This window comes from Scylla paramamosain, chromosome 3 (genome assembly GCF_035594125.1).
Source record: "Scylla paramamosain isolate STU-SP2022 chromosome 3, ASM3559412v1, whole genome shotgun sequence".
Taxonomy (NCBI): domain Eukaryota; kingdom Metazoa; phylum Arthropoda; class Malacostraca; order Decapoda; family Portunidae; genus Scylla; species Scylla paramamosain.
The window spans coordinates 19,061,902-19,087,500 of NC_087153.1; the positions used below are offsets into that span (position 1 = coordinate 19,061,902).

Here is a 25,599-nt window from a genome sequence, read left to right on the forward strand (position 1 = left end):
CATGTCCATTTCAATCAGTAAGCAACTCTCCATTCAAACACCACCCACCACTATGATTTTCCAATCATGGTCAGCCTTATGTGGAGTGTAAAAAAAGGGAAATTTATGTAGATTGTAGCTTACAACCCATCCCTGCATTAGCAAAACCACATCTTGCAATGTAATGCTCAACTTCATGAAAATACATAAAGACAACAACATGTGTTACTTGTCACTATTTTACCAATGTACTTGGTTTCATATAAATATCTTATACCTTTACTTTTATCCACATAATCTGTTACAGTGTAAAAATTATACATCATAATTACACAAATGTATTTTAGTAATTTGATACATTCTACAGATACTATTAAATACAAACTGAAAACACTTACAGAAGTAACATGTAAGTACAGTTACACAAGTGCCTGGAATACCACAATACCAGGCTAACCCAATAACTACAAGCCAAACATTATATAAAGCACGCACACACACACACACACACACACACACACACACACACACACACACACACACAAACATTACACTATTATCTTACAGGTGAGGTAGGCTGATGCTGTCATCAACACTTCACAAAGAATTTATTTAATATAGCTGCATTTCAATCTATCCATCTGATCCTTGCTCCTAGGAACTCCCACAAAAGGAATAGCTTGACAGAAGGGTCTCCATTTATTCCTATCCCTACATGCTCCAATCCTCTTACCCCTAACTCTCACATACACCAGCACTCTGTTCTATTTCACTGGAGACTGTCCTCTTGTACCACCAAACTTATACCAACTTCATATATGCTCTCTCTTTCCTTCTGCCATGACAAAGCCACTTTCAAGAACTGCATTTGACTCCCTCATCCACTCTACATTACGTTCCTTCACCTTTCCACCTTTAGGAAATACCAGATCTGTTATGCACATTTACATTACTTCCACCACCCATTCTTTGCATATCACTGGCATTTCTCATGTAATCATTTCTTCTGCTTGGATCTTTGACATTTGTCTTTTATTTCAAATATTTCACATGCACAAGCAAGTGATGGTACAATTCAGTATAGTTGATTGTTATACATATTCTTAAGATGCATGCATGTAGCATACATTTTCTTCTCTTTTACTTGTGAAAAAGATCTAATCCACATAAACCCATATCTTCTCTAAACCTTTCCTATATTCCATTATCCCTACTCTGTCATCTGCACCTTTTTGAATCACAATTTTTTCCATAAACCTTACCAGCTACACTGAAGAGACTTATATGTCTATAATTCCCACATTCATTTCTACAGTCCTTCCCCTTGTAGACATGGTCAGTGATGGCCTTTGTCTTGGTGCCAGACAAATCAGCTGCATTTCCAGCTAGTTTAACATTTCCTGATGGCTAACAACTAATGAGACATACACCTTACATTAAAAAGTTTTCTTTAATCTTTAAAAATATGCATCAAAATGAGGGCAATGAGAGCTAATGACTGCCATGACTGAGGAAAAACAATCTCATAAGTACAATGGTCATAATCTTACTTTTCTATGCCTAGTTAACTCATGGTTCACATTCCTAATGATCTACAGTAGGTAAAAGTAATCACATTTAAGTACTACATGTTCTGTTACCTGAACAGTTGCAAAAATGCTTGCCTCTTGCCTTCTATAGAATTCTTCACATTAATCTTTTTTTTTAGGTTTCTTGGGATTACGGGAACGAGACTTGGCCTTACACAGCGGGCAGATTGGAGCGTTGCGGTGGATTTGTTGGTGGCAGCTGAGACACGACTTCATGGGGGGTGGCTGTTGCCTGAGGAAATATAATTATTAATATAATTTCACTTTTACTTTTAGAAAACATTCAACAGGATTATGGATGAAAATACACACATAAAGATTTTCTGGTCTCTTGGAGAAAGAATAATTACACACACACACACACACACACACACACACACACACACACACACACACACACACACACACACACACACATAAAAGATTGCTTTTCATCCAATCCTGTTGGATTGTGAGATTACAACTCCTCAGCTGATGTCTCTTTATTAACTGCTGGGTGAACAGAAGCTACAAAATACAAGACGAACCCAAACTGTATTATGCTTAGCTCAGGATTTTTCTTTCAGGAGTGAGCCAGGCATGCTAACCAACAAGATGCTAAATAACAATAACAACAAATTATTTACCTAAATGATGGAGTGGGAGGCCCTGGAGGAGGGGGAAGAGGCCGCTGGTCAGCTTTATGTGGGGTGGTCCTGAGGGGAGCTGGCAGAGGAGCCTGAGGTGACAAGAAGGATGGTGGGGCATTCATGGCCCCAAGTGAGGGCAGGCTTAGGCCACCACCACGCAGGTCATCATGTTCCATGCTCCACTCCACTCCCGCCTTCTCAAAGAAACTATGGATAGACAACAAGACAGGAATAGAAGCAGCTTCACTCACAAGATGTCTTCCACACCTTGGATTATCATCTGAAAAAATAATGTAGATATGTGGAAATAATCTGTAACCACTAATTCTCATTTAGCACAATTCTAACTAACTATTCTTATGAAAGACCATATCATTATAAAAAAAAATATAAATACACACACACACACACACATTTCTCTGTTCTGGTTATCAAGCTTTGTATTATCAAATGTTGCTAAGAAAACATACTGACAGAGAGAGAGAGAGAGAGAGAGAGAGAGAGAGAGAGAGAGAGAGAGAGAGAGAGAGAGAGAGAGAGAGAGAGAGAGAGAGAGAGAGAGAGAGAGAGAGAGAGAGAGAGAGAGAGAGAGAGAGAGAGAGAGAGAGAGAGAGAGAGAGAGAGAGAGAGAGAGAGAGAGAGAGAGAGAGAGAGGCACTCACTCTGGTGGCACAGGATCATCCTCTGCAGTAAGGTTTGGCAGGTTGAGGTCGTGTCCAAGCTGCTGCACTGCCAGGCGACTCACCTCCTGCTTGAGGGGGTGGTACTCATCATAGAGGCGGCGGGCATGTTCAAGGCTCTTGTTGCGTAGGTCTTCTGCTGACTTTATGATGCTCTCCATCTGTGAAGAGAACTTTGCTCACTGATAGGGAAAATAGCTTTATTATGAAATTAACATGACTGCAATAGGAGGAAGCAAATGTCATTTCCTTAAACACAGTGTTGACATTCCTGGCTCCCACTGATTTACCTTGAAATTTACATGACTGCAACAAGAGGGAGTGAATATACAGTACAGCCCCATTTAGCGCAAGAATTAGGTGGATGAATGTGGTCACGCTAACTGAATTCGTGCTAACTGGATAAAGTAACCAATATGAAAAAAATTATTTGTTGCACACAAGAGTCTGACTTTTGGGTTTAATAATTTCTCTTTGCATTTTACAACTTCCTGTTTGGTACTAAAGTCAAGCGACTTTTGCACTTTCCTGCATGTTGCCCAGGTATTATCACTTTACAAAATACCCAAACACTGCAGCACTATTTTAACCCGTGTGGTGCTGTGCCACAAGAATCACGCAATCACAAGTGGTATACAAGACACTGACACTTAAGCACTCACTGTCCACCTGTACAGACTGCTGGGATAAGGAACACAGTCCACAATAGTGGCACTCAGTGCACACCTCAGTAGAGTGGGCAGACTAGCATGAGACTGGAACCATGTGGGAAGTGGTGGCAGGGGGGGCTGTGTTATGGTGGGAGACAGGCAGGTGGCAGGCCACTCTATTTATATGTTTTAGGTACCACACATCAAGGTGGCTTGATGCAATTTTCAAAATTCAGTTATGGTGGCTGCTTGAGCTAACTGAGGCTTTCGAGCTAATTATTTTTTTCCTTGGTAGATGATGGCTCATGCTAATTGCGGTCCGAGCTAATTGATCTCGCGCTAAGTGGGGCTCTACTATAATTTCCTCAAATGTAGTGTTAGTACATCTGGCTCCCACTGTCAGGCTTGGTTCCCAATCAATTGTTCTAGAAATTGATTACCTGGTACACCCAATGGTCATGAATCCCAGACAATGTTGTGTTCCTAATGAGAAATGTGTTCTTGCAACTTGCCTTTGTCTGACTTACTTTTTTTTTTTACTTTAATAATTATGAAATGTGATGAATATTCTCCATAGACTTAAAATATATGAAAGTATGGAGAGCTTGGAAAAAATAAACCATGATCCATATACACCTCCAGATTCATTCTAAAATCTACAGTGCTCAATTGTTCCTCCCACAAAGGCCTGTCCTTTCCAAACATTTATTTCAAATCTGTTGATGACTTTTCAGATATTAAATAATGGTTTCCAGGACAATATAACCCATCCCTGTATCACTGTCATTCCTAAAACAAATTTCTCAATGAGCTCCTCCTTAAACCTCATACATGCACTTGCCTTCCTTCAAAATACTGCAATGCCTTCCATCAAGTGCTCTCCTACATCAGAAATTCTAAGAACATTCCAGGAAGATTCTCAATCACCTATCACATAGTTTCTCAAGGTTCATGAAGGTCGTGTATAATTTTTCACTTGTCTCTAAATATTCTTCTACCATAATTTCAATAGTAAATATCTAATTGATTGGTTACAGTTTGCCTAAAGAAGAACTTTAATGTAGACTGGAGAGTGTTTAAACTTATTGTATAAAGATCAATGAAATTTAAGTCTCAATAAAGTTGTAATATACATAATAGTACTTTTGTAAGTGTGTGTGTGTGTGTGTGTGTGTGTGTGTGTGTGTGTGTGTGTGTTCATATGAATATTCCTGTGATGACTTATCCTTTTTAATAACCAGAATAATTTTCTCACCTGTTCAGTGAAAATTATGCTCATTCACATAATTAAAACAAAATTTGTGTAACGAAGATTCCAAGAGAAAATTTACCGCATTAATGTCTGCATGGATCTGACGGAGCTCCTCCACATGGGCCATCTTTTCTTGCAGCAGCAGTTCCATCTCTGCACGATACTCAGCCAGACTGGCCTCCTCCGTCTGCACCACCTCCACCTCCTGTGCCAGTCTTCCCCGCAGCCTCTCCACAGCCACCACCTTAGCCCTGCAATACAGTGTTCCTGTTAATAATCCTTCACCATGGGAAAACATTACAAAAACATGCTGCAAGTCATAATTAAGGTTCATATTTTCTTCATCTTTACATGTCAGAGAATACTTCAAAGACAACATATTTTATTTCCTGATAAGTTTTGATATGTGTAAAATCAATCTGGTGAATTTTCTAGAGAGAGAGAGAGAGAGAGAGAGAGAGAGAGAGAGAGAGAGAGAGAGAGAGAGAGAGAGAGAGAGAGAGAGAGAGAGAGAGAGAGAGAGAGAGAGAGAGAGAGAGAGAGAGAGAGAGAGAGAGAGAGAGAGAGAGAGAGAGAGAGAGAGAGAGAGAGAGAGATTGCTTGTTAAGCAGAGTTTCTCATTCCCCCTTACATAAAATCATTAAAAAGTAAAATTAAAAAGTTATTTTGCCAATAAACCAATATGATTAATTCAAACCTTTTTATTTTATGATATCCATCAAGACCAGTTGAGAGAGAGAGAGAGAGAGAGAGAGAGAGAGAGAGAGAGAGAGAGAGAGAGAGAGAGAGAGAGAGAGAGAGAGAGAGAGAGAGAGAGAGAGAGAGAGAGAGAGAGAGAGAGAGAGAGAAACTTATTCAAATGCCATAAAAAAAAGAAAAACAAAAGTGTCTCAATATTAGCAGAACACCACTTATCGTTTATGCACCTTTCAACATCAAGTAAACTTTCACACAACCTCCTCAGTCACCACCTTACAAGTAAATGAACCACCAAGGATGCAATTTACTGGAAAACTGCCCATACATTCATCCAACTGAGAGTAATAAAAGAGAAGTTAATAGTACTGGGTTTATCCTTGGTCTCTCTGCTTCTTTGGTCATGTCAGCTGGTTTGGTGCTGAATCTGCCATTAGCCATCCACTTTGTAGTAGCACTTTGGGATCATGAAATAACATTTGCATTTTCGTCAGAGGGCAAGGTTTGGTTTGGTTAGCTCAGGTTTAGATCCATTCAGTTCATTAATTTCATTTCACTGAGTAGATCACACTCTAAAAATAGTGTCATATTTTACCATGAAATAAACAAATAGTGTCTACAAATTAGCAGGATCAAGTTATTTCCATAATCCTCGTGCTGTGAAGTTCTAGAGATATCTAGATTATAAGGTGCGGCAGTGAGTGGAAAGGGAGCGAAGACTCTCAACTAGCTAAGGAATCCAGGGAAAGGGATAATCTAACAAATTGCATTTAAAAATGAAGCTGCAAAATATTCACATACAGTGATGAGATACTTCATGTGCTATACATCTGTGAAGGTTTTATTTGAGATTTGGCTTTAGTCTGTCTACAGCAGCTCTTTAAAAAATGCTGGACATTACATATGCCAATCACAACACAAAATGTATGGACCTGCAAACTGAAGGCATGACATGGTATCACACCACTTTAGAGCTGCCAATCAAAAGACAAAACATCTGGACCTGCACTGTGGAGGCATGATATCATATCATACCACCTGATTGGTCCTACCACCACATCAGTTTACTTGATGTCAAAGCCTCAGACAGGTGTGTGGATTGTGATGTCTGATTAATCAACTGCAGCAAACAATAGATTTATTTTACTTGTGTGTCCATCACAAGCTTGTCTTAGAAGAGAAAGATTGTGGGAAGTGTGGGAAGGCAGTTGTACTGAACTTATACCAGAAGCTCTGGAGCTATCAAAAAAAAAGTGTAAGAGGACACAAGAAAAAAACTAAGAGTTCATGGCAAGGTGTATTTAAAACACTTTCTTTGAGACTATTCTTGTGTTTGTAAATGCTTACATGCACAAATGCTTTTCAAGTTTTCGTTTGGAGTGAACTGAAAATAAGTGACAAGTGGATTTGTGAATGGTATAGTTTTTATAGAGAGATGTTGATTGAGTGGTGTTGCAAGAGGCTTGGACAAACTGGAGGTGAAGAAAAAATTGTAGAAATTGATGAAAGTAAGTTTGGAAAAAGAAAATATAATGTGGATAGCTTTGTGGATGGACAGTGGGTGTTCAGCAATGTGTTTTAGGAGACTTGAGAGTGCTTCATGATTCGTGTTCAGCAGTGAGACACCAAGATGCACCTTGCCATAATAAAAGACCACATTCTCCCTGGCACTACTATTATATCTGATTGCTGGGAAGCATACAGTTGTCTACAAGAGGAAGGATACTGACACCTACCTGTTAATCACTCTGTTAACTTTGTGGACCCAAATAATAGAGCTACACACACCAACAATATTGAGCAGCTGTGGATGGAAGCAAAGAATAAAGTACCTCTCTATGGTAGAAGAAGCACTTTGTAGGCTACCTTGCAAGATAAATGTTTATTATGGCTATTACTGATCCCAATAAGTGATCTCACATTTTTCTTCAAGAGGCTGCTTCCCCTGTACAACTTCTATAGTCCAAACTACCCAGAGAGGACACCTGCTATCTCAAGTTCTTCGTATTCTGTGATATTCGGCTAACTGTTGTATATTTGGATATTTTGGTATTTTAAAGATTTAACTTAATTTTCTGTGTACTTTGACCCTAGTGCTAGGTGAAACAACAATGCCCATTAAGTTAGGTTTGGGTGGGTCAAGGGATGTAGCTCCCCTGTTAGGTTAGGTTGGGGGATTGAGGATGGGTTAGCTTTGGGGGTTGAGGGGGGCACAGACCCCTGTTAGGTTAGGTTAGGTCAGATTAAATTAGGTTAAACTAATGGGGTCGAGAGGGGTGTAGCTCCCATTAAGTTAAGTTAGGTTTGGGAGCCCATATTTTAGTTAGATTTGCCCCCCTGACCAAAAATTCAGAAAAATAATTACTTTTCCCGTAGACTTTGTTTTCAATAGTTCCCCACTAGAGAACCCTGCTTTCCTAGCAGGTCTCCATGTTTGCTGGGGCTGGGGAGGGACGGCAAACGAATATGTAAGACGCTATTAGTAAGATTTAACTAAATCGAAGTTTGGCCGTGAATCTAATGAGGCGGGGACACCTGCCACCCATTCTCATTCATCAGAAAATTTCTTTTATCAATCATGTTTCACAATTTTTGGGCGGAGGGTGCATCACTGAGAGAAGAAGAAGCGGAGACCTTCAACTAGCTAAGAAATCTTGGGAAGCAATCACGGTTTGGCCCCGCGTCGAGTGAGGCGGGGACACCTGCTACCCAGTCTTTCCCTTCATAAAATCGTTCTTATCCATCATATTACACAATTTCGAAAGACATCTATAAATCCACATGATCTGCCTAATCTATGAGAAGGCACACAACATTACCTGATGTCCTTGAGGGCCTCCAGCTTCAAATAAACGCTCCTGTCCCTATCGTCCGCCATCCCTGCTGACATGTTGGTAAACAATACGATGCTCAGGGGAGGGCCCGTGATGGGGGAATGGAGAGGGTAACTGGGATGGAGGGAGAGAGGGGTGACTCTTTCTTCCCTTCAATCCTTATTTAAAGATGATGCATTTATATGGTTTTATTTTATTCTTCTCTCGATGACATGTTGGTAAACAGTACGACGCTGTGGGCGGGGATGGGAAAGTGGTCCTAGGGAGAAAGAGTGGGCTCTTCGAGTATCTTAGTTATTTTTTTATGGATGATATATTTCTATGCGCCCTTTGGTATTAATTCATTCTTTTACTGACGCGCTGGTAAAGAAGAAATAGTTCATAGGAGGGAGAGTATTCTCTTCTAGTGTCTCCAGCTCGGTTTTATTTAAGAATTTTACATTTCTATGCGTCCTTTGGTTGTATTTTATCCTCTCGCTGATATGTTGGTAAAGGTAATTTGAGAGACCTTGGATAAAGGGATAAAAGAGAAAGTCGTCCATGGGAGGGAGGGAGGAAGGGTTCTTAGCTTCCGATCTTATTTAAGAATGCTACATTTATATGCGTTCCTTGATTTTATTATATCCTTCTCTCACTCATTGATATGTGTATAAGGGAATAGAGGATTCATGGAAGGAAGAGAAGGCGTCTTGTCTTTTCTCTTCAGCTCTAATTTAAGGATGATACATTTCCATGCATCCTTTGATTTCTATTTAATAAATATTGCTTTCAACATCCAGCCAACCACCACCATCACTACTACTACCACTATTGCTATTACTACAGTTACTTCTACTGCTGCTGTTGTCATGAAGTTAAAAGTCTCAGTGGAAATTATTGTGCTTTTAAGAACATTTTCATGGTTCTAGTGATAATTTATCTGAGAATTAATATTAACACTTTTGTGAACTCAAAATTCTCCTCCACTTATGCCACATTTTCCCTTTCACTCAAAGTCTGAGGCAGACACAGGCAGCCACTGCAAAGTTCTTCAGTGATTGCCACCAATGCAAGGCTCAGCTTTCTGGCACTATGGAAGCTGTGAGAAACTGATCTGAAAGTTAGCTAATTTACTAGGATTGGTGCTTGTGCCAGGGTTTGTACTCCCTGTTAGAAGCATCATGATAACATGCAATTCCACTATGTTACCAGTTCCATCATAAGGAAGTCATTTAGTAGTCACCAAGCCCCAAGTGGTTTTTTACTTGATTGGGAGCAAGGAAATAAGATGCCTACATGTTTCAACATGCAATATTGATATTCAAACTGTGCTTCATTTAATAGAAACTTGTAATATGTATATAATTCACAAACTGCAACAATATTTGATTGATCAGATACATGTCTTAGTAGGTTATTAGATTACTATCACAACCACATTGCTACCACCTTCACTATATTGTTACTATTACATCACTGCTACTCTCTCCAGTACAGCAATAGGTGTTAATTTCTGGAATATTCAACTTATGTTACCAGCAAGATTTTCCATTACAAGTTAGGATAATTTCACCACATCCTTATCCACAGTTAATCCCTTATCCTGCTCTCACTTCATATAATCAACAACACACATTTTTTACAGTAGCTGTCTTATTTTTGCTGTATAAAAAATATGCTTGAAACAATGTGCTAAACTGTTAAGTACACATGAGTTTAAGTCCAAAAAGAACATTCAAGCAATATTTTTTAACAATGAATACCAGTACAAGTACTGTCATGTCAGAAGCTGTGTTACCAGCCACTCTTACTGACATTGTGTTTAGCATTTTCCCTTATTCTTGAATCATTTGCAGATTTCCTTAGTCTTTCAATTGTCAATTTTTGTCAGACTGCCAGCAGATTAAAGGGCTATTGACTGAGGAAAAATACTTAACATAGTAGGAGTACAGTACATTAATCAACTGCTGACCATGACTGCAATACACTGCATGCATAAGTACAAGTAAGTATTCAATTTTTTTTTATATTCAAGCTTTAAGTAACTAGTGATGTGACAGTATATGTGTCAGCTGTGACTGATGCATATGTCAAAAGGACTCTAGCCTTAAATCAAACAGTAGTGTATGTGTAGTGTTCTGAACACGATTTAGTAAAACTTACAAATCTATTCACCCATCATAATTTTCTCTCCCAACACACAGTACTACACAGCCTCTATAATGGATATTGCCCTTCCATCTTAACTCATGGATAGACTCTGTCACATACAAAAATAAATATTACAACTTTATTAAATGGGGAAATGAGTGCTTCTTTTGATTTTTATTCCATAATTCTAGGTTATGTATCAAAAGAAATTTCACCATGAAAAGAAGAGCAATTTTCTTAAAAACCATTCTGCAAGAATGATTCCTGTCAATACACCCAGTCACAGAATTTGGTTAAGTTTAGTTTTCACATATTTATGATTTGGTTCACAGAGATTCTACTGTATGATAAAATGCATTCATAGATATTCTAGTATAAGTTTCAAAGTTAGTGTCATTTCATTCTCTTATGTCAAGCCAGCCATTATTTACACCATATAATTTTTTTTTCTGCAGTTTAAATTTATAAAATAGCATGATTCTGAATTGCCTGAGCTCACATATCCACCAAATTTTCACTCTCTACTGTACCTTACAGTGTGCATCCTGTAAACTATAGTCACTGCAGGCTAAGCTGATCCAGAAGTCAGGGCCCCTTGCCTCTTCTCTACTTTTGATGCAGGAAGGGAAGAAACAAGGGACATAGCTTCCAGATCAGCTTAGCCTATGACAACTGTATTTATCAGAAGCAATAAAAGCACCTTCATTCATGAAATATTTACAGGATTTTTACAAATGTCTTGCAACACATCTGTATTAGAAAACATTTCACACAGTAATTAAAGGAAGCAATGGCCCAAATCTTTAAACACTATTCTCATAAAAAAGACTATTTTTCTAAAGATACCGAGATGATTAGTGAGGTTCTTATAGGTGACTTTCTCACTGATGATGCAGAATCCTTGCTAAAGTATCACTAAATCATGAACATTTTCTTAAAAATACAATAATTTCCACTATGACCAGTTCTGTTAAAAGTAGTTTAAATAAGATACAAAAATGTTAAAGAATATAGACCATAGCTTCATAGAGTAGAGCCTGGCACAGGTACAGACTATTACCTACAGAAAAGGGTTTAGTAGGATGTCAAAATTATACTAACCATTTCAGAAAAAAACACATTTCTAAACTAAATTAGTATAAACTGATGCTTAATATGTAATGCATTAAATAATGTCTATTGCACATAAAACTACATTATTATATCATTACATCAAACTTACCTATACTCAGGACAACAGGTTCCCTATATACACAATGTCCTCAAGCTGATGTTATACATCTCTCCTCATATATATATATATATATATATATATATATATATATATATATATATATATATATATATATATATATATATATATATATATATATATATATATATATATATATATATATATATATATATATATATATATATATATATATATATATATATATATATATATATATATATATATATATATATATATATATATATATATATATATATATAATATATATATTAAAACCTATAATCTCTTTAATTGTATGAGCATATGCTACATTGCCTCAGTGATATATGGAATATGAGAATATAGCATTATAAAATCAGAAGAAAATAAAAGAGACTGAAGAAAGGCCAGCTGACCAACACAAGGTAGGTATTGAACACTCAAAACTTATCATCTATTATCATTAAATTTAGATAATCTTCTTTTGAAAGTATCTTATGTCTCAGCACTCAAGTACCGCATCCTTGCTCATTTACAACCAATTTATGTACTCTTTATGTTTTCACCAATGACTCCATCTCTTGCAATCAAACACTAACAAGAAACACCACACTGCCTCATGATAAGTGATGACTGTACAAATACTTAAAACCAGATGCATCTAAATTATGAAAGACATGGACAAGGAAAATTAGTAAACTGGTTATTTTACACCTAAATATTGTCCAGACCAAGAACACATTTACATAAAAATTTGTAATTTATTATGTAAAGATATATTAACAATACTCAAAATATATTAAAATATTAGAAACTGAAGAAAGACTCCAACTAACAGGAGTAGAACCTGGTTAGTATGAAAATGACACATGCATGAATACAGTTGTCTCAATCAAACAAAAATGTTCTAACTCTTGCTTGTATCTGTGTCTCCTCTCTCTTCATTACATGCTTGAGTCTCCTGATAAACATCCACTGCAACTGGAAGTTCTGTTTCTGTTTTGACAGCTGCCAGCTTGGATAACTGGTGAACTTGTTGGGAGAGATTTTCTACGTCCTTGTGAAGCTGCATATTTTTCCCGAGAGTCTCTTCAAGAAGATTCTGCAGTCTTCGGTTGATTTCTCTGAGGGATTCCTCACCTGTCCCACCCCGCACCATTTCTAGGACCCGACGAACATTGAGTTTGTCTCCAAGTGGCATGGGATGCATAGGAGAGGTAGGGGGAGATCCTGTGCTCTCTGCAACATGAGAGAGAAAATAAGTCACAATGTATTCTCATGACTTCTAAGAATTCCAAAAAAAAGAAGAAAAAAAAATCATGGATGATAAACTTTGGTAGTGAGAGAGATATAAAGTTACAACTTCTGGTATACTTTGAAGCAACCAAAACTGATAAGAACATGATCCTTTACTTTTATATTATTACATCTCAGAATGTTGTAAAAATACAGTAATAATAATTATTTACTTGTTAATAAGTTGATTATATACCAAGCTAGAATTGGCTGATTGGGAGTTCCCTGTACAGTATTCCAAAAACCAAAATTTACCAATGTTTTTATGCTCCATGCAGAAGTGCTGGATGATGGCAGACTTTTTGAGTAAATCATCAGCCATCGCTGCTGAAGAGGACTCAAGGTGCGTGATGCGCTCCTCCAGCTGCCACTTGTGCTGCTGAAGTTCTGTCAGCCGGTTGACAAGGGACACTGTCTCTTCCGTCACTATACCAGGAGGAGGGGAGCCCTGCGGAGAGGTACTGCTATGACGAATGTATTTTGAGGTTACATATAAATAGAATTGATAGAATTGTTGGTGCAAGGTACAAGTCAATGGTCAACATAAAGAAAGCCTTCAGTTATATAAATGAAGATGTGCTAAGGGAGCTGATCATTGTTGCAGGATCACAAATGAGATATGGTACGGTAGAGCAATGCAGTCAGTATTAATACTAACTCGTAAAGCTCTCTTTGTATTCAGTCCAAGTCATCTACATCTAAACTGTTCCTGGGATCTACAAAGAATACTGGACTACATTGTGATCTCTCTATACATATACATCAAGTTGAGGCAGGTACCCCAGATAAGACAATAGTCACATTTTGTCTCACTGTGGGAATAAAGGTACAGATGAGAGGGTTTTCAGTCCTCTTCCACAACTTTTCTTATTGGCTTTTTATGAAACACAAGGAATATAGAAGCAGTATTTTTCCCACCTAACCATAAAATACACTAACCTAGCCATCCTTTCTTACCATAAGGGATATCAAAATCTGCTAAGGTGGTAAAATGAAACAGCAGCAGATGAAAAAAGAAAAGATACAGGAGAGATTATAACCTACTAAGTAGATGGCAGCATAATAAGGCAACAGGAAGAAACAACAGACTCACCTGTGGAGAGGCAATGATGCTGTTCTCACGTGTGGATGAATCTCTTGGCTCTCCAGACACCATAGACCAAGAAGACACACTGCTCACATCATCACCGGCCTCTGACACAGCTACAGTGCAAGTGTTGTAAGAGAGAGAGAGAGAGAGAGAGAGAGAGAGAGAGAGAGAGAGAGAGAGAGAGAGAGAGAGAGAGAGAGAGAGAGAGAGAGAGAGAGAGAGAGAGAGAGAGAGAGAGAGAGAGAGAGAGAGAGAGAGAGAGAGAGAGAGAGAGAGAGAGAGAGAGAGAGAGAGAGAGAGAGTAGAGAGAGAGAGAGAGAGAGAGAGAGAGAGAGAGAGAGAGAGAGAGAGAGAGAGAGAGAGAGAGAGAGAGAGAGAGAGAGAGAGAGAGAGAGAGAGAGAGAGAGAGAGAGAGAGAGAGAGATTTATGAAACAATATAGCTCTCTCAACATTCATGGCACAAATCTTGATAATACTCGTAGTTGTATAAAAAAAATCTGATACATCTTCTCTTAGACCTTTTTCATTTTTTTTATGTATGAGGGACTCTGGCCAAGGGCACCAAGAAAGGCCCACTGAAGGTGCCTGTCTCCAAAATTAAAATAAAAACTCATCTAACAATGACATCATTATGCAGGCTTTTGATGAGTTTCAATAGTGATACTGGATTATTACTGATTGAAAGGAGATGACAGCAAAGACATCACTCACTTGTGATGGCTGTCAGCTGGGCTGGGTCGGTGAGCAGCTGACTAAGTTTTTCCTGCAAACGATCAGCTCTCTTCCTCTCTGCCATGAGTTGTTTCTTGAGGTCTTTCATGAGAGTCACACCTTTGCGTTCATGTATCCTCTGCTCCTCCTCTCCATCTGCCACCTATTGAAGTGAACAAGGGCAATTCCCAATCTTTATCTATTTATCTATATACCAGGCTGGTAATCCCACATGGGGTGAACCAAAGCACCACTCCAGTCTTTATATTGTAAACAAAAAGTTTCCTGTTCATCTATTCATTATCCAAACAAATGAATTTCTAAGCATGAAACAGTCACCCAATATAATCAGAGAGCCTGTCTCCAGCAACTTCTTCCTCAAATTTTGGTATGACCATTGTAATGAAGCAAATCAGACTGATGAACTCTGCTAGGGTGAATAATGACCTTTATCTGATTAGTAATGTCCATGCCCTATGCTCCATTAGTTTATTTACCTGTTTATCTACATATACACAGGATGGCCCCAACAAAGCACCACACACTCATACTACTCATTGCAACCAGGGAATAAAAAGTTAGAAGCTCCATGTCACCTAACCAATTTCATAACATTATTTCTTCTATTGCTAATTCTGCTTCACTGCATTACACTAGCTATTCCCAAGAAGTGTAAAACAATACTTTTTCGAGAATCATATACAAAAGTAGCACACCATGATACATGATTACCTTTCGTTTCAGTGCTTCCACAGAGTCCTCTGCCTCCTGTCTCTGTATTGTGCTGATCTCAAGCTGTGTATGCAGATCCTGAAGGAAAGAACATAAGATCAGATGGGAAGTCTGCATCAAATACAATATTTGTAGGGAGGACTAAAGGACTAAGATGTGATGAGTTTAGTTTTTCTAACTTGACTAAACCTGCTAAAATTGTTAAATCTGATGTCCAGTACATGTTACAAGTAATGTTCATGAATATCCTCAAACTAAGGCATCCCAATGTATATCCATTTTAACTTTGACAACACTGATCATATTACTAACACTCCTTGCCTATTTAATCTGATATTCAGTAGATATTACAAGGATGAACATTCTTGAACTATGACATTCATTCTTATACTAATTTAACTTTGACAATGTTGATATCAAATTACTGACACTCTTCTCCTTCTTATATTCCCATTTGAGGTTCTCTATTTCCTGGCATTTCTCTGCAGTCACTCTGTCAAGATCCTCCTGGGCCTTCTTCTGGGCTGCCTCCATATCTTGCTGCAACTTTTCATTGGATTCTATCAAAGTTATCTTCTCCTGTTGCAGTTGTGTCAATTTTGTGTTTAGGTCACTCATCTCCATTATTTTTCCATTTATCTCCTGAAGTTTATTCTGTGGAGAGAGAGAGAGAGAGAGAGAGAGAGAGAGAGAGAGAGAGAGAGAGAGAGAGAGAGAGAGAGAGAGAGAGAGAGAGAGAGAGAGAGAGAGAGAGAGAGAGAGAGAGAGAGAGAGAGAGAGAGAGAGAGAGAGAGAGAGAGAGAGAGAGAGAGAGAGAGAGAGAGAGAGAGACTTTAGATCTACACAGAGAAAAAAAAAAACTTTCTATGAGAAAACCTAATTTTCAAACTTGCAGTAGTCTATGAAAGAAAAACTTAAATCTTGAAATTTGCATTAGTCTCTGTAAGAAAACTTGTATCTTGAAATTTGTACTTTTATCTTGGTGAGAGAATCTGAACCTGGAAACTTACATTAGTGTCTCTGTGGAAACCTTAATATTGAAACTTGCACCAACCTCTAGATGCTGATTTTGAGAGGAGAGTGAATCTACCTCTTCTTTGTGCAGATTTTGAAGTTCATCTAATTTTTGCTGTTGTTTATGTTTCTCTTCCTCTATGTGAGCTTTCATTTCTTCCATGAGGCCATGTCGACTCTCTGCAAGCTGTGGTAAACGTTTGTCCTTAAGTTAAGCATTTCAACTTTCCTTTTGGGACTGGCACCTCTGTGGGCTTTTTTTAAATTTTATTTCTTATATATATATATATATATATATATATATATATATATATATATATATATATATATATATATATATATATATATATATATATATATATTCTCTCCCATGTGTAAGAGGGGCACTGGTGAATAGCAAGAAAAAAAATATGTACCTCAATTACTTTCAAATGGCTTTACTTGAAGTTACATGGTTTTTAAGGTTGTTTTTATGGTTCTAGTGACAGATTAATAGAAGAAACACTCTTGAGAACCTGAATAATTATCTGTGGCCTTTGAAAATAGTCATGGTGAGAAACCAAAGCATATCTGAATACAGGTCCTGATGTCACAGTGGTGAATCAATGAAAAATACATGGACTGGGTATTGTAGGACCATTGCTACTCCTAGGGGGGTGCGCATTGCAGTCTTCTCTGAGTGTAGTGTGATTTCAATGGTGCTTTTGATGCTGATGATAATGATGATGATATGGAAGAACATGAAAATATAAAAATTATTTAACTAACACATATTGAACACATAAATCAATGTCTACAAGCAATAGTTACTTTTGTCTGCTCCTGAAGTGATGCATTCAAAGCTGTTATTTCTTTATGCTGATCACTTATTTTAATCTGAAATTCACTGTTTTCCTTTTCTGTTGTCTGTTTCTGCTCCAGCATTTGTGTGATGTCCTTTGTTACTGCATTAACTTTGTCTTGTAAAGCTGAAAAGAAGACAATAATGTAGTTCACATAACAATGAATCAACAATGTTTGTCATATGTTGCTATTAGAATTTCCCTTGAGTGTATGTAACCATAGCTAAACAATGCTGACAGTCAAGGGAAAAGGAAATATATGAATATTCCTGACAGTCTTTAACAAATCTATCCATCTATCCATCTATATACCAGGCTGGCAATCCCACACAAAGTGGTCCTGCCAAAGCATCTCACACTCATACACACAACATTCACATTCTTAGCCCCAATGGCCCCTGGTGGAAAAGGATAGTCTCATGAACCACCCTGCTACACTACAACTACTAATAAAATTAATAAAATATCTGAATAAAATTTTGGACACTACTGGAACTAACAATACCTTCACATTCCTTTTCTTTCTGTAGTGTTGCATTTCTAGCCTCCAGTAATGCTCCCTCAGCAGTCTGAAGTTTGTGTTCCAGCTGTTGCACTGAGTGAAGGGCTGCTTCATACTGTTTACACTTTTCAGCCAGATTGGAACTACATTCTGCCAACTTGCTTTCTACGTCTCCTAAGGAATGTTTCAGTTCCTCTACATATGTTCTGTTGATGAACATTAAGAATAAAGTTTTCAGAGCACAAGAGGTAATTGTGAATAGTTATGATCTACGATGCTGTGATAAACTATAGTAACCTAAGATAAGAGCATCTCTATATTTATTTTATTATTATTATTATCTATTTATTTATTTTTTATTCTATTTTATTTATTTATTTTATTTTTTGGTATTTTCCTAGATATTATCATTTTTCATTAATGAGTTGCTACAAACTTTTGCTGCTTTTATGTGCCAATATAATAAAAAAAAAGGAAAAATGGAAAAAAAGAAGAAAAACTTATCTCATCACCAATAAAAGGAATCCGTATTTTCCACACAACACTCCTATCAATCTTACTGTATGCCAGGACTTCCTAAAACCATAAAATTACAGGCATGTTACCTGTGCTGTGCTTCCATGTCCCTTATTCTCCTCTCGGCTTCTTCAAGATGCTTTAGGTCTATCTTGTTTCTCTCTGCCTCTGCATTGTTTAACCTATAAGGAAAAATCAAGTTCAATGAATCTATTACATTCTGTTTTGTTTTTTTTGTTTCTTATCGATAAGATTATATTTTCTTGACACAGTGGTAGAGCATTAGTTCTGCAATCATAGTTGTGAGGGAAAACCCAGGCTACATTTTTTACAAGCTAATGTTATTTAGATACATGCCCTCCATATTCAGAGAGAGAGAGAGGAGGAGAGAGAGAGAGAGAGAGAGAGAGGAGAGAGAGAGAGAAGAGAGAGGAGAGAGAGAGAGAGAGAGAGAGAGAGAGAGAGAGAGAGAGAGAGAGAGAGAGAGAGAGAGAGAGAGAGAGAGAGAGAGAGAGAGAGAGAGAGAGAGAGAGAGAGAGAGAATCATCAGAGTACATGGCTCTCCTCCTCCCTTCTCCTGACATGACCATACCACCCCAATCTACACCTCCTCAGCACACTCATCACATCCTCCATTCCATACATTCTCATCATACTTCATAGAATCACTTCTACAGTATGACTGCCAAGCTCTCTGACCAAAATTTTGAGTAACCTCATCACCTTCTCCTTAAGGATTTTCATTTACAGAGAATAATCTCACCTTTCATTAGCACTTGTTAGAGACTCTTCTAGCTTTGTCTTCTCTGAGGTGAGGGTGCCAGTGATCTCTTTTTCTTCTCTCAACTGTGTCTGTAGCTTCTCTATCTCATGCTGCAGCTGACTGCATTTATCTTGGGACTGAAGAAGTGTGTCTGAAAAAATCACATTGATGATCATTAGATAAATCATATGCCATCCCAATGATCATAAGAACAACTTCTGTAAAAAAAGCAAACATAGGAAAATAAGGAAAGCTGTAAGAAGCTGTCAGACTACATGTGACAGTATCTGTATTTCCATCCATCATCTTAATTTATAAATTTTGTTTAATATTTTAAAGATCCCTAATAACTCAGCACTAACAAACTGATTACTGAGTCTATAAGACATATCATCCACCACATTGATTGTGGATGCAAACTGCGTGGATACTCAATTTCACAGCCAAGTGACTCAAAAATAAAAATATATTGGGTGGACTGATGATGGTAAGACCATACAGAGCTAATCACACAATGCCAAAAAAATCCTGACAATTCGTGATTAACTGGTGTGTTTCTAAGATACAGTGGGTGGCTATAAAATCCCTCAGATTACATGATTGTGCATTCAGTACTATGCATTCAGAAAAGAAAGAACTTTTATAAAAACTGGACAGTGATGTGAAAGGAAGGTGAATGTGCAATACCTGTCATGTTTCTTTACCACTTAATCAGAATTAACTCCTCTATAATATAACACTTCTAAATACATACTAGAAGTATTCACAAAAAGAATATAAATAGGATGGGATAATTATGTATAAGGCTCCAGCAAGAGAGTGCATGAGCACATGTGATGGAATACAGGAATACACAGTAGTGCCACAAGCTTCTTTAAATGCATGAAAATCTTTAATTTAGCAAGATGTAAAAAACAGCCAGTGTTGGAAATTTAATGATCAATTTGAAAAGCATAACCATCTCAGCATTACATTACATACCATTAGTTCTCTCCAAGTCTGTTTCAAGACCATCATCATCTTGTAGGGTAAGCTTCCTGAAGCTAACTCCTCCTCCTTTTCCTAAATTGATTTCACCTTCATCTCTGGAAACAAGTGTGTACCACATAAATGTATGAAAAATCTTCATTAATCAACAACTCCTGAATATAATGGAATATTTATGTATGTGCTACTACAAGTCATCTAGAGCTGCAAGCATGTTTTTATTATGTGGGTTGTATATTTCAATCTTCTTCCATGCTGTAGCCCAGAGGTTCTCAAAACTTATTTATTGGCAGACTAATGATATATCTTGGACTTTGATAGCGCACCAGCTCTACAGTCAGTATAATGTATACCTATCTATCAAAATTATGTAATGCATAGTTTGAGAATCACTGCTGTAGCCTCTGTTCATCTGCAGAGCATACTGTAGGTGTATGGTATATGAGGGATTCTTTATTGTTGGTCAATGAATGACACAAAAGTACTCACAAGCTGTCCATTCAACTTTAATTCAAATGAAATTTTGATCAAGTAGTGTACAGGTTTGGCAGAATAGCTTATGTATGTATCTGTGAAACTCAGGTTTATTAGACACTAGCTAAACTAAACAGGTAATAATTTGCAATATCACCATTTTGAAAAGTTACCCCTTACAGTATCCTGGTACCCCCTACAATACTGAATTTACCATACAACAATAAACTCACAGTGGTATGGAGTGAGTCTGCAGAATATTAGTGAGCTGAGATATTTGTAAACTCAGAGCCGAGACTTTTTCTGTGTGAGCTTTATTTTCATTCTCTAAAAGTCCTTCTGCTTCAAACAGCTTCTTGTGCATGTCCTTCAGCTCTCCTCTTAAGCGGATCACCTGTGTAATGAAAGAGATATAGTAATTCAAACAAAAGACATACACTATATAAAAAACAAACAAGATACAGAGTGATTAACAAGTAGATACACAAAAAGACAGACAGACAAAAACAAACAGGTGAGTAGACAGGCAGATAAACTGGCAGACAGAAAGATAATGATAAACTGATAGACAGACTGACTCACTGAGTAAAAGTCATATATATTCAGAAAAGTTAGAGGCAGCTGAAAGGAGACAGCTGGGAAGACCAAAGAAAACTGAAAGATGATGCATGGAGAAAGATGTGAGAAGGATGAACATTAGAGGAGAGTCAGCCATGACCACAAAAAATTGAGGGACACTCATAAGCCATCCTAACATATAAGGAAAAACTAAGAACATTAAATAAGATAATGATAATGAAGGTGATGATAATAATGAATCACTGACCCTATAACAGTAAGGTCATAATTACTATCATGCCACCACAAAGAATAAGGTTAAAATTAAATAAAGAAATTAAAAGATGAAATAAAAAGACACACTAAATAAATAATCTTTCCATTTCACTTTCAATAAGCAGACAGAGTGACACAGACAGAAACAGGGCATATTACTTTTCAAAAACACTATTACTCAAAAGAACAATATCTGTGTGTTTTCTGTACCTCTTTGGAGTCATCTGTGGAGCCATAGTCACCCTCGGCCAGGTCACAGCTCTGGCTGCTGCACAGGACCTTCATTTGTCGTTCATACTGTTCATTCTCACCAACAAGCTGAAATAAATCGTGATTAATTAAAATATACATAAAAGGAAGTGATTACTATACCCTCTCCTGCATCCAAGAAACAAAGTAAAATAAAAATAAACAATATGTCCATATGAGTTTTGTTTCATTTAGCATTTATAAACTCCTTGCTCTCCAGAATTCACCTTGCATCACCGCTATGAACAATCAACACTAATGTGCCTTGCAATAAGTGCTGGATGCCATTAAAAACAAATGATGTCAAAATTATAAATAATTTGAATTTTTAAACCTCAAATTTCAAAAAAATGCCTTGATAAATAAAGTATACATGTTAATATATAAATAAATAAATAAATAAATAAATAAATAAATAAACAAAGAAGCAAGTAAAGAAAGAAATCTTGCCTTCGAAAGCTCCCGTAACAGAGTGTTGTTCTGAAGCCTGAAGTCCTCCTCTTGGTCCTTGAGTTTGTTACGCAGGTAGCCATTGTCCCTAATAAGGAGCTCCACCTCAGCGGCCTTCTTGGAAGTTCTGATCAAAGTCTGGTATCGACCATTTTCTTCCTCTAATGAATGTAGGCGTGTTTTTGTTTCTGTTAATTCTGAGAGAAAATCAAGTACTAGTTAAGTTGACAGTGCAAAATAAAATTACAATTACAATTTACATACTATTTTTTCAAAATATTTTCTCATCTAAACTTGCCAGTACAAGAAAGGGACATTTTACCTAGCCAAGTACAGTACCTTTTTTAGTTTTACGAAGAGCATCTTCAAGGCCATAGTTCTTTTCTTTTAACTCTAGAAGTTGATTCTGAAAACATAAAAGTTGCTTCTAAAATTTACTCTCCTTTACATTTAACATACATGGACTACAAGTAATATATTACTGTATATTTTCTGAATGCAGTGGTATCAGGGTTTGCTCTGTGATGTGGCAAGCCATCACTCATGGCTGCAGTTGGCTGGGCTCTCCTGGCTTGGTGCCTCAGGATTAATCTCATTGCAAGTTAAGTAAACTCACAGGGAGATCTGTAAGACATGTTCTCCAGTGACCAAGTTATTTTGTCAGTTTAGGTGAAGCTGAGTCTGCCACTCATTGCAACTCACCTGAACAAAACTAGGTAATATCCAGCAACTGTCACACCATAATCATTAACTGCCACCAACAATCTCCTAATGACCTAACAGTTAAAGCTAATCTGATATTAAGAAAAATCTGATCCAGCAAACCATCTAGCCAGGGACAATATCCCCTAAACCCTCTTTAACTTCCAAAATTTGAGAACATTGTTATTTCTAAAAATAAATGGAATGACAGGATCTCCACAATGGAATAAGTAAAAATTAGGAATCTGGGAGGTTGTTGTTTATCCCTCCAAAAAAATATACCTACAAAGCTTTACCTTAAGTGAATGACATCCACACTATAAGTTAGAAAATTAATCAAGAAATAGCTAGTTGCATATGAAACTGTTTCTGGTCCTTTTCTCTTATGATTTGTTAAGCTTGTTCTTTTCCTTTTTCTCAACATGGGCTGGTACATCAGCAGCGTGGCTTCCTAGACTGTGCTCATTGCTTTCAGGGTCAGGAAGCCCATCCGGTAGGAATACCAAATAAGCATACCAGGAGAAACATCTCAGATTAACACCAAGGTCAGGAAAGAGCTGCTTGCTTGTTCCCAGTGGCCTCAGTGATCTTAGGAGTTAAGAATATTGCAATAGCCTTAGCCAACTAATTTAAAAACAGTGACTATTCATATATGGGCAAGAATTTGATGCTTCTTAAATCACGAACCAAATCAAAGCCAACCTAACCCAACCATCAGAAGAAAGACATTAATGTAATTTCAACATCACCTGTCAAAAATCACTGGGCTACCAACTCCAAGATCGTGCGAAGATGTAGACAATGTAATGCAAATACATGGAATAATGGAGATTTAAATAAAAATAAATAAATAAATAAATGAAAATGAAGAATATTAACTCAAACCCACCACTATGGGTAAAGATCCTTCAAGGTATTCACAGCTCACCTTATGGGAGAAGCCTTCTTGAAACTCAGAAATATGTAGTACTCCTATTCATTCACTTAGTTAATTTTATTGTTGATCCCTTCATTATGTGGATCAGGACTTTAAAAAATCTGTAAACTTTTGGCTGAAGAAATTAGTAGTCAGTGTTTAGATATTGGTAGGTTAATGTTATTCCAAAACCCTCCTGAATTTATTTGCATCTCCAACAGAAATCAAATATTCTTCACCAGATCTCAAGTATCACATGAGAATCAAAAGAAAGAATAAAGGTAGGCCAGCATTTTTTTTTTTTATCAACACCAGAACTAAAAAAAAAAAAGCTGATCATTAGAAAGAATAAAGCATGTCCAGAATTTATTTGTATCTCTACCAGAAATTCAGTATTCACAGAAAATTTACAAGAAAGAATACATTTTTTTTTTTTTTGCTTCTCCAAAACTCAAGGACTCACGGGAAATATTTAACCTTGAAGCAACAACCCTCCCATAATAATAATAATGATAATAATAATAATAATAATAATAATAATAATAATAATAATAATAATAATGGTAACAGTGATAGTAACCTGTAGTTTAGTGAAATCTTCTGGGTTGAGGTGAGCCATGACCGTCAATGTTTATGTTTACGTTCGCTCAACAAACCATCCTAAGCGCGGGACTCTCTCTCTCTCTCTCTCTCTCTCTCTCTCTCTCTCTCTCTCTTGTGAATTTCCTGTGAATATTTAAGTTCTAGAGAAGATACAAGAAATCATGGACTTTATTTTTTTCTAGTGATCAGCCTTGTTTTTTCGAGTTGTTGGACCAGTGAATAATACTTGAGTTCTGTTGGAGATGAAAAAAAAATAAAGAAAGAAAGAAAGAAATAAAGAAAATAAATTCAGGAGGATGTTGGAAATGACCTTAACTTACCAACATCAAAACACTGAATATTAATTTCTGAGCCCCCCCCCCCTACAAGATAAAATAAATAAATAAATAAATAAAAAACGCGCGTACATGCATAATGCGTAGTAATGCCAGGTAGCCTCCCTACCAGTGTACATATGTTATCCCCTCCCTCTTCCTTGTCCAATCAGAGAACAATGGTTCTGTGATAGAAGTAGGAACCCTGTATGAATGAAGCGTATATGGAGGAATGAATGTGTGTTAAGATGTTGCTTATGTTCACAATATATGAAAAAAAAAAAAAAATACAGTTAAAGATATCATGAAAAGATCAAATGAATAAAAAAATAAATTAAATAAATAAAAATTTGCTTATTACTCACGCTAGGGTGATGATCAAAAGAAAAAAAATCATTCTCACTACCAGTGAAAAGAAAAGGGCGAAAGATAATTGTAGACCTCCTCCTGCAAAAGAAAATTATATAGATCTCCTGCCTAGGAAAACTGTATAGACCTCCTATGAAAGAATTAGACCTGCGTTTTTTTTTTTTTTTTTATGCAGGGACTGATATGCGTAGGCCTGATACCTTCTTGTAACTTCCCTTATTTTCTTGTTTTTATGTTCTAATGTACGTCAGTCCACAGTTGATGAGTCCTCCCTAAACTCTGATGTGTGGTGGTAGGAATCAATTATTTTTCCACACTGCATCTGACCATCCATCCACATGCACCAATCAAGGAGGAGAGGGAAACTTTTCCACCAAGCTGATCCAAAAGGGCAGTGGCCTTGCAAAAGAGCAAAAATAAATACAAAATTTTCTTGTTCAGGTCATTCAAACAAGTGATTTCCGAATATTATGTTAATCATTTGTTCTTATAGATTTTAACAACAACAATATACACAAAACAAGTGGTCATGTATATCCCACTGTATGATACAACTAACCCTTTCTTCACTACTCCATTATT

At 37.0% G+C, this 25,599-nt stretch overlaps 2 protein-coding genes across 2 annotated transcripts; both read right to left on the reverse strand.

The window, feature by feature from the left end:
* Positions 1–306: 306 nt before the first annotated feature.
* LOC135092487 (zinc finger C4H2 domain-containing protein-like) lies at positions 307–8,425 on the reverse strand. Its single transcript, XM_063991049.1, has 5 exons — positions 8,295–8,425; positions 4,859–5,030; positions 2,860–3,038; positions 2,195–2,404; positions 307–1,800 (listed from the first exon to the last, which is right to left on the reverse strand). Exons 1-5 carry the CDS (start codon positions 8,363–8,365, stop codon positions 1,671–1,673), a joined length of 762 nt encoding a protein of 253 aa, XP_063847119.1. The 5' UTR covers positions 8,366–8,425; the 3' UTR covers positions 307–1,670.
* Positions 8,426–11,939: 3,514 nt separating this feature from the next.
* Positions 11,940–24,438, reverse strand: LOC135092490 (GRIP1-associated protein 1-like). The gene is made up of 17 exons (XM_063991062.1): positions 24,312–24,438; positions 22,453–22,519; positions 22,114–22,310; positions 21,625–21,732; positions 20,814–20,974; positions 20,101–20,204; positions 19,120–19,270; positions 18,446–18,538; positions 17,844–18,046; positions 17,307–17,464; positions 16,537–16,683; positions 15,912–16,136; positions 15,483–15,560; positions 14,751–14,913; positions 14,042–14,151; positions 13,204–13,396; positions 11,940–12,891 (listed from the first exon to the last, which is right to left on the reverse strand). Exons 1-17 carry the CDS (start codon positions 24,348–24,350, stop codon positions 12,560–12,562), a joined length of 2,529 nt encoding a protein of 842 aa, XP_063847132.1. The 5' UTR covers positions 24,351–24,438; the 3' UTR covers positions 11,940–12,559.
* Positions 24,439–25,599: the final 1,161 nt, after the last annotated feature.

What these genes read in the sequence shown, in the direction of transcription:
- LOC135092487 (XM_063991049.1), bottom strand. Translation starts at nt 8,365, where the DNA reads ATGTCAGCAGGGATGGCGGACGATAGGGACAGGAGCGTTTATTTGAAG. An exon ending in GAGGCCCTCAAGGACATCAG is followed by an intron (nt 5,031 to 8,294) that starts GTAATGTTGTGT and finishes ACTGTATTGCAG; the next exon opens with GGCTAAGGTGGTGGCTGTGG. An exon ending in GATGATCCTGTGCCACCAGA is followed by an intron (nt 2,405 to 2,859) that starts GTGAGTGCCTCT and finishes GTCTATCCATAG; the next exon opens with TTTCTTTGAGAAGGCGGGAG.
- LOC135092490 (XM_063991062.1), bottom strand. Translation starts at nt 24,350, where the DNA reads ATGGCTCACCTCAACCCAGAAGATTTCACTAAACTACAG. An exon ending in TCTTCGTAAAACTAAAAAAG is followed by an intron (nt 22,311 to 22,452) that starts GTACTGTACTTG and finishes ATTTTCTCTCAG; the next exon opens with AATTAACAGAAACAAAAACA. An exon ending in GCATCATTGCCTCTCCACAG is followed by an intron (nt 13,397 to 14,041) that starts GTGAGTCTGTTG and finishes ACCTCTCCGCAG; the next exon opens with GGCTCCCCTCCTCCTGGTAT.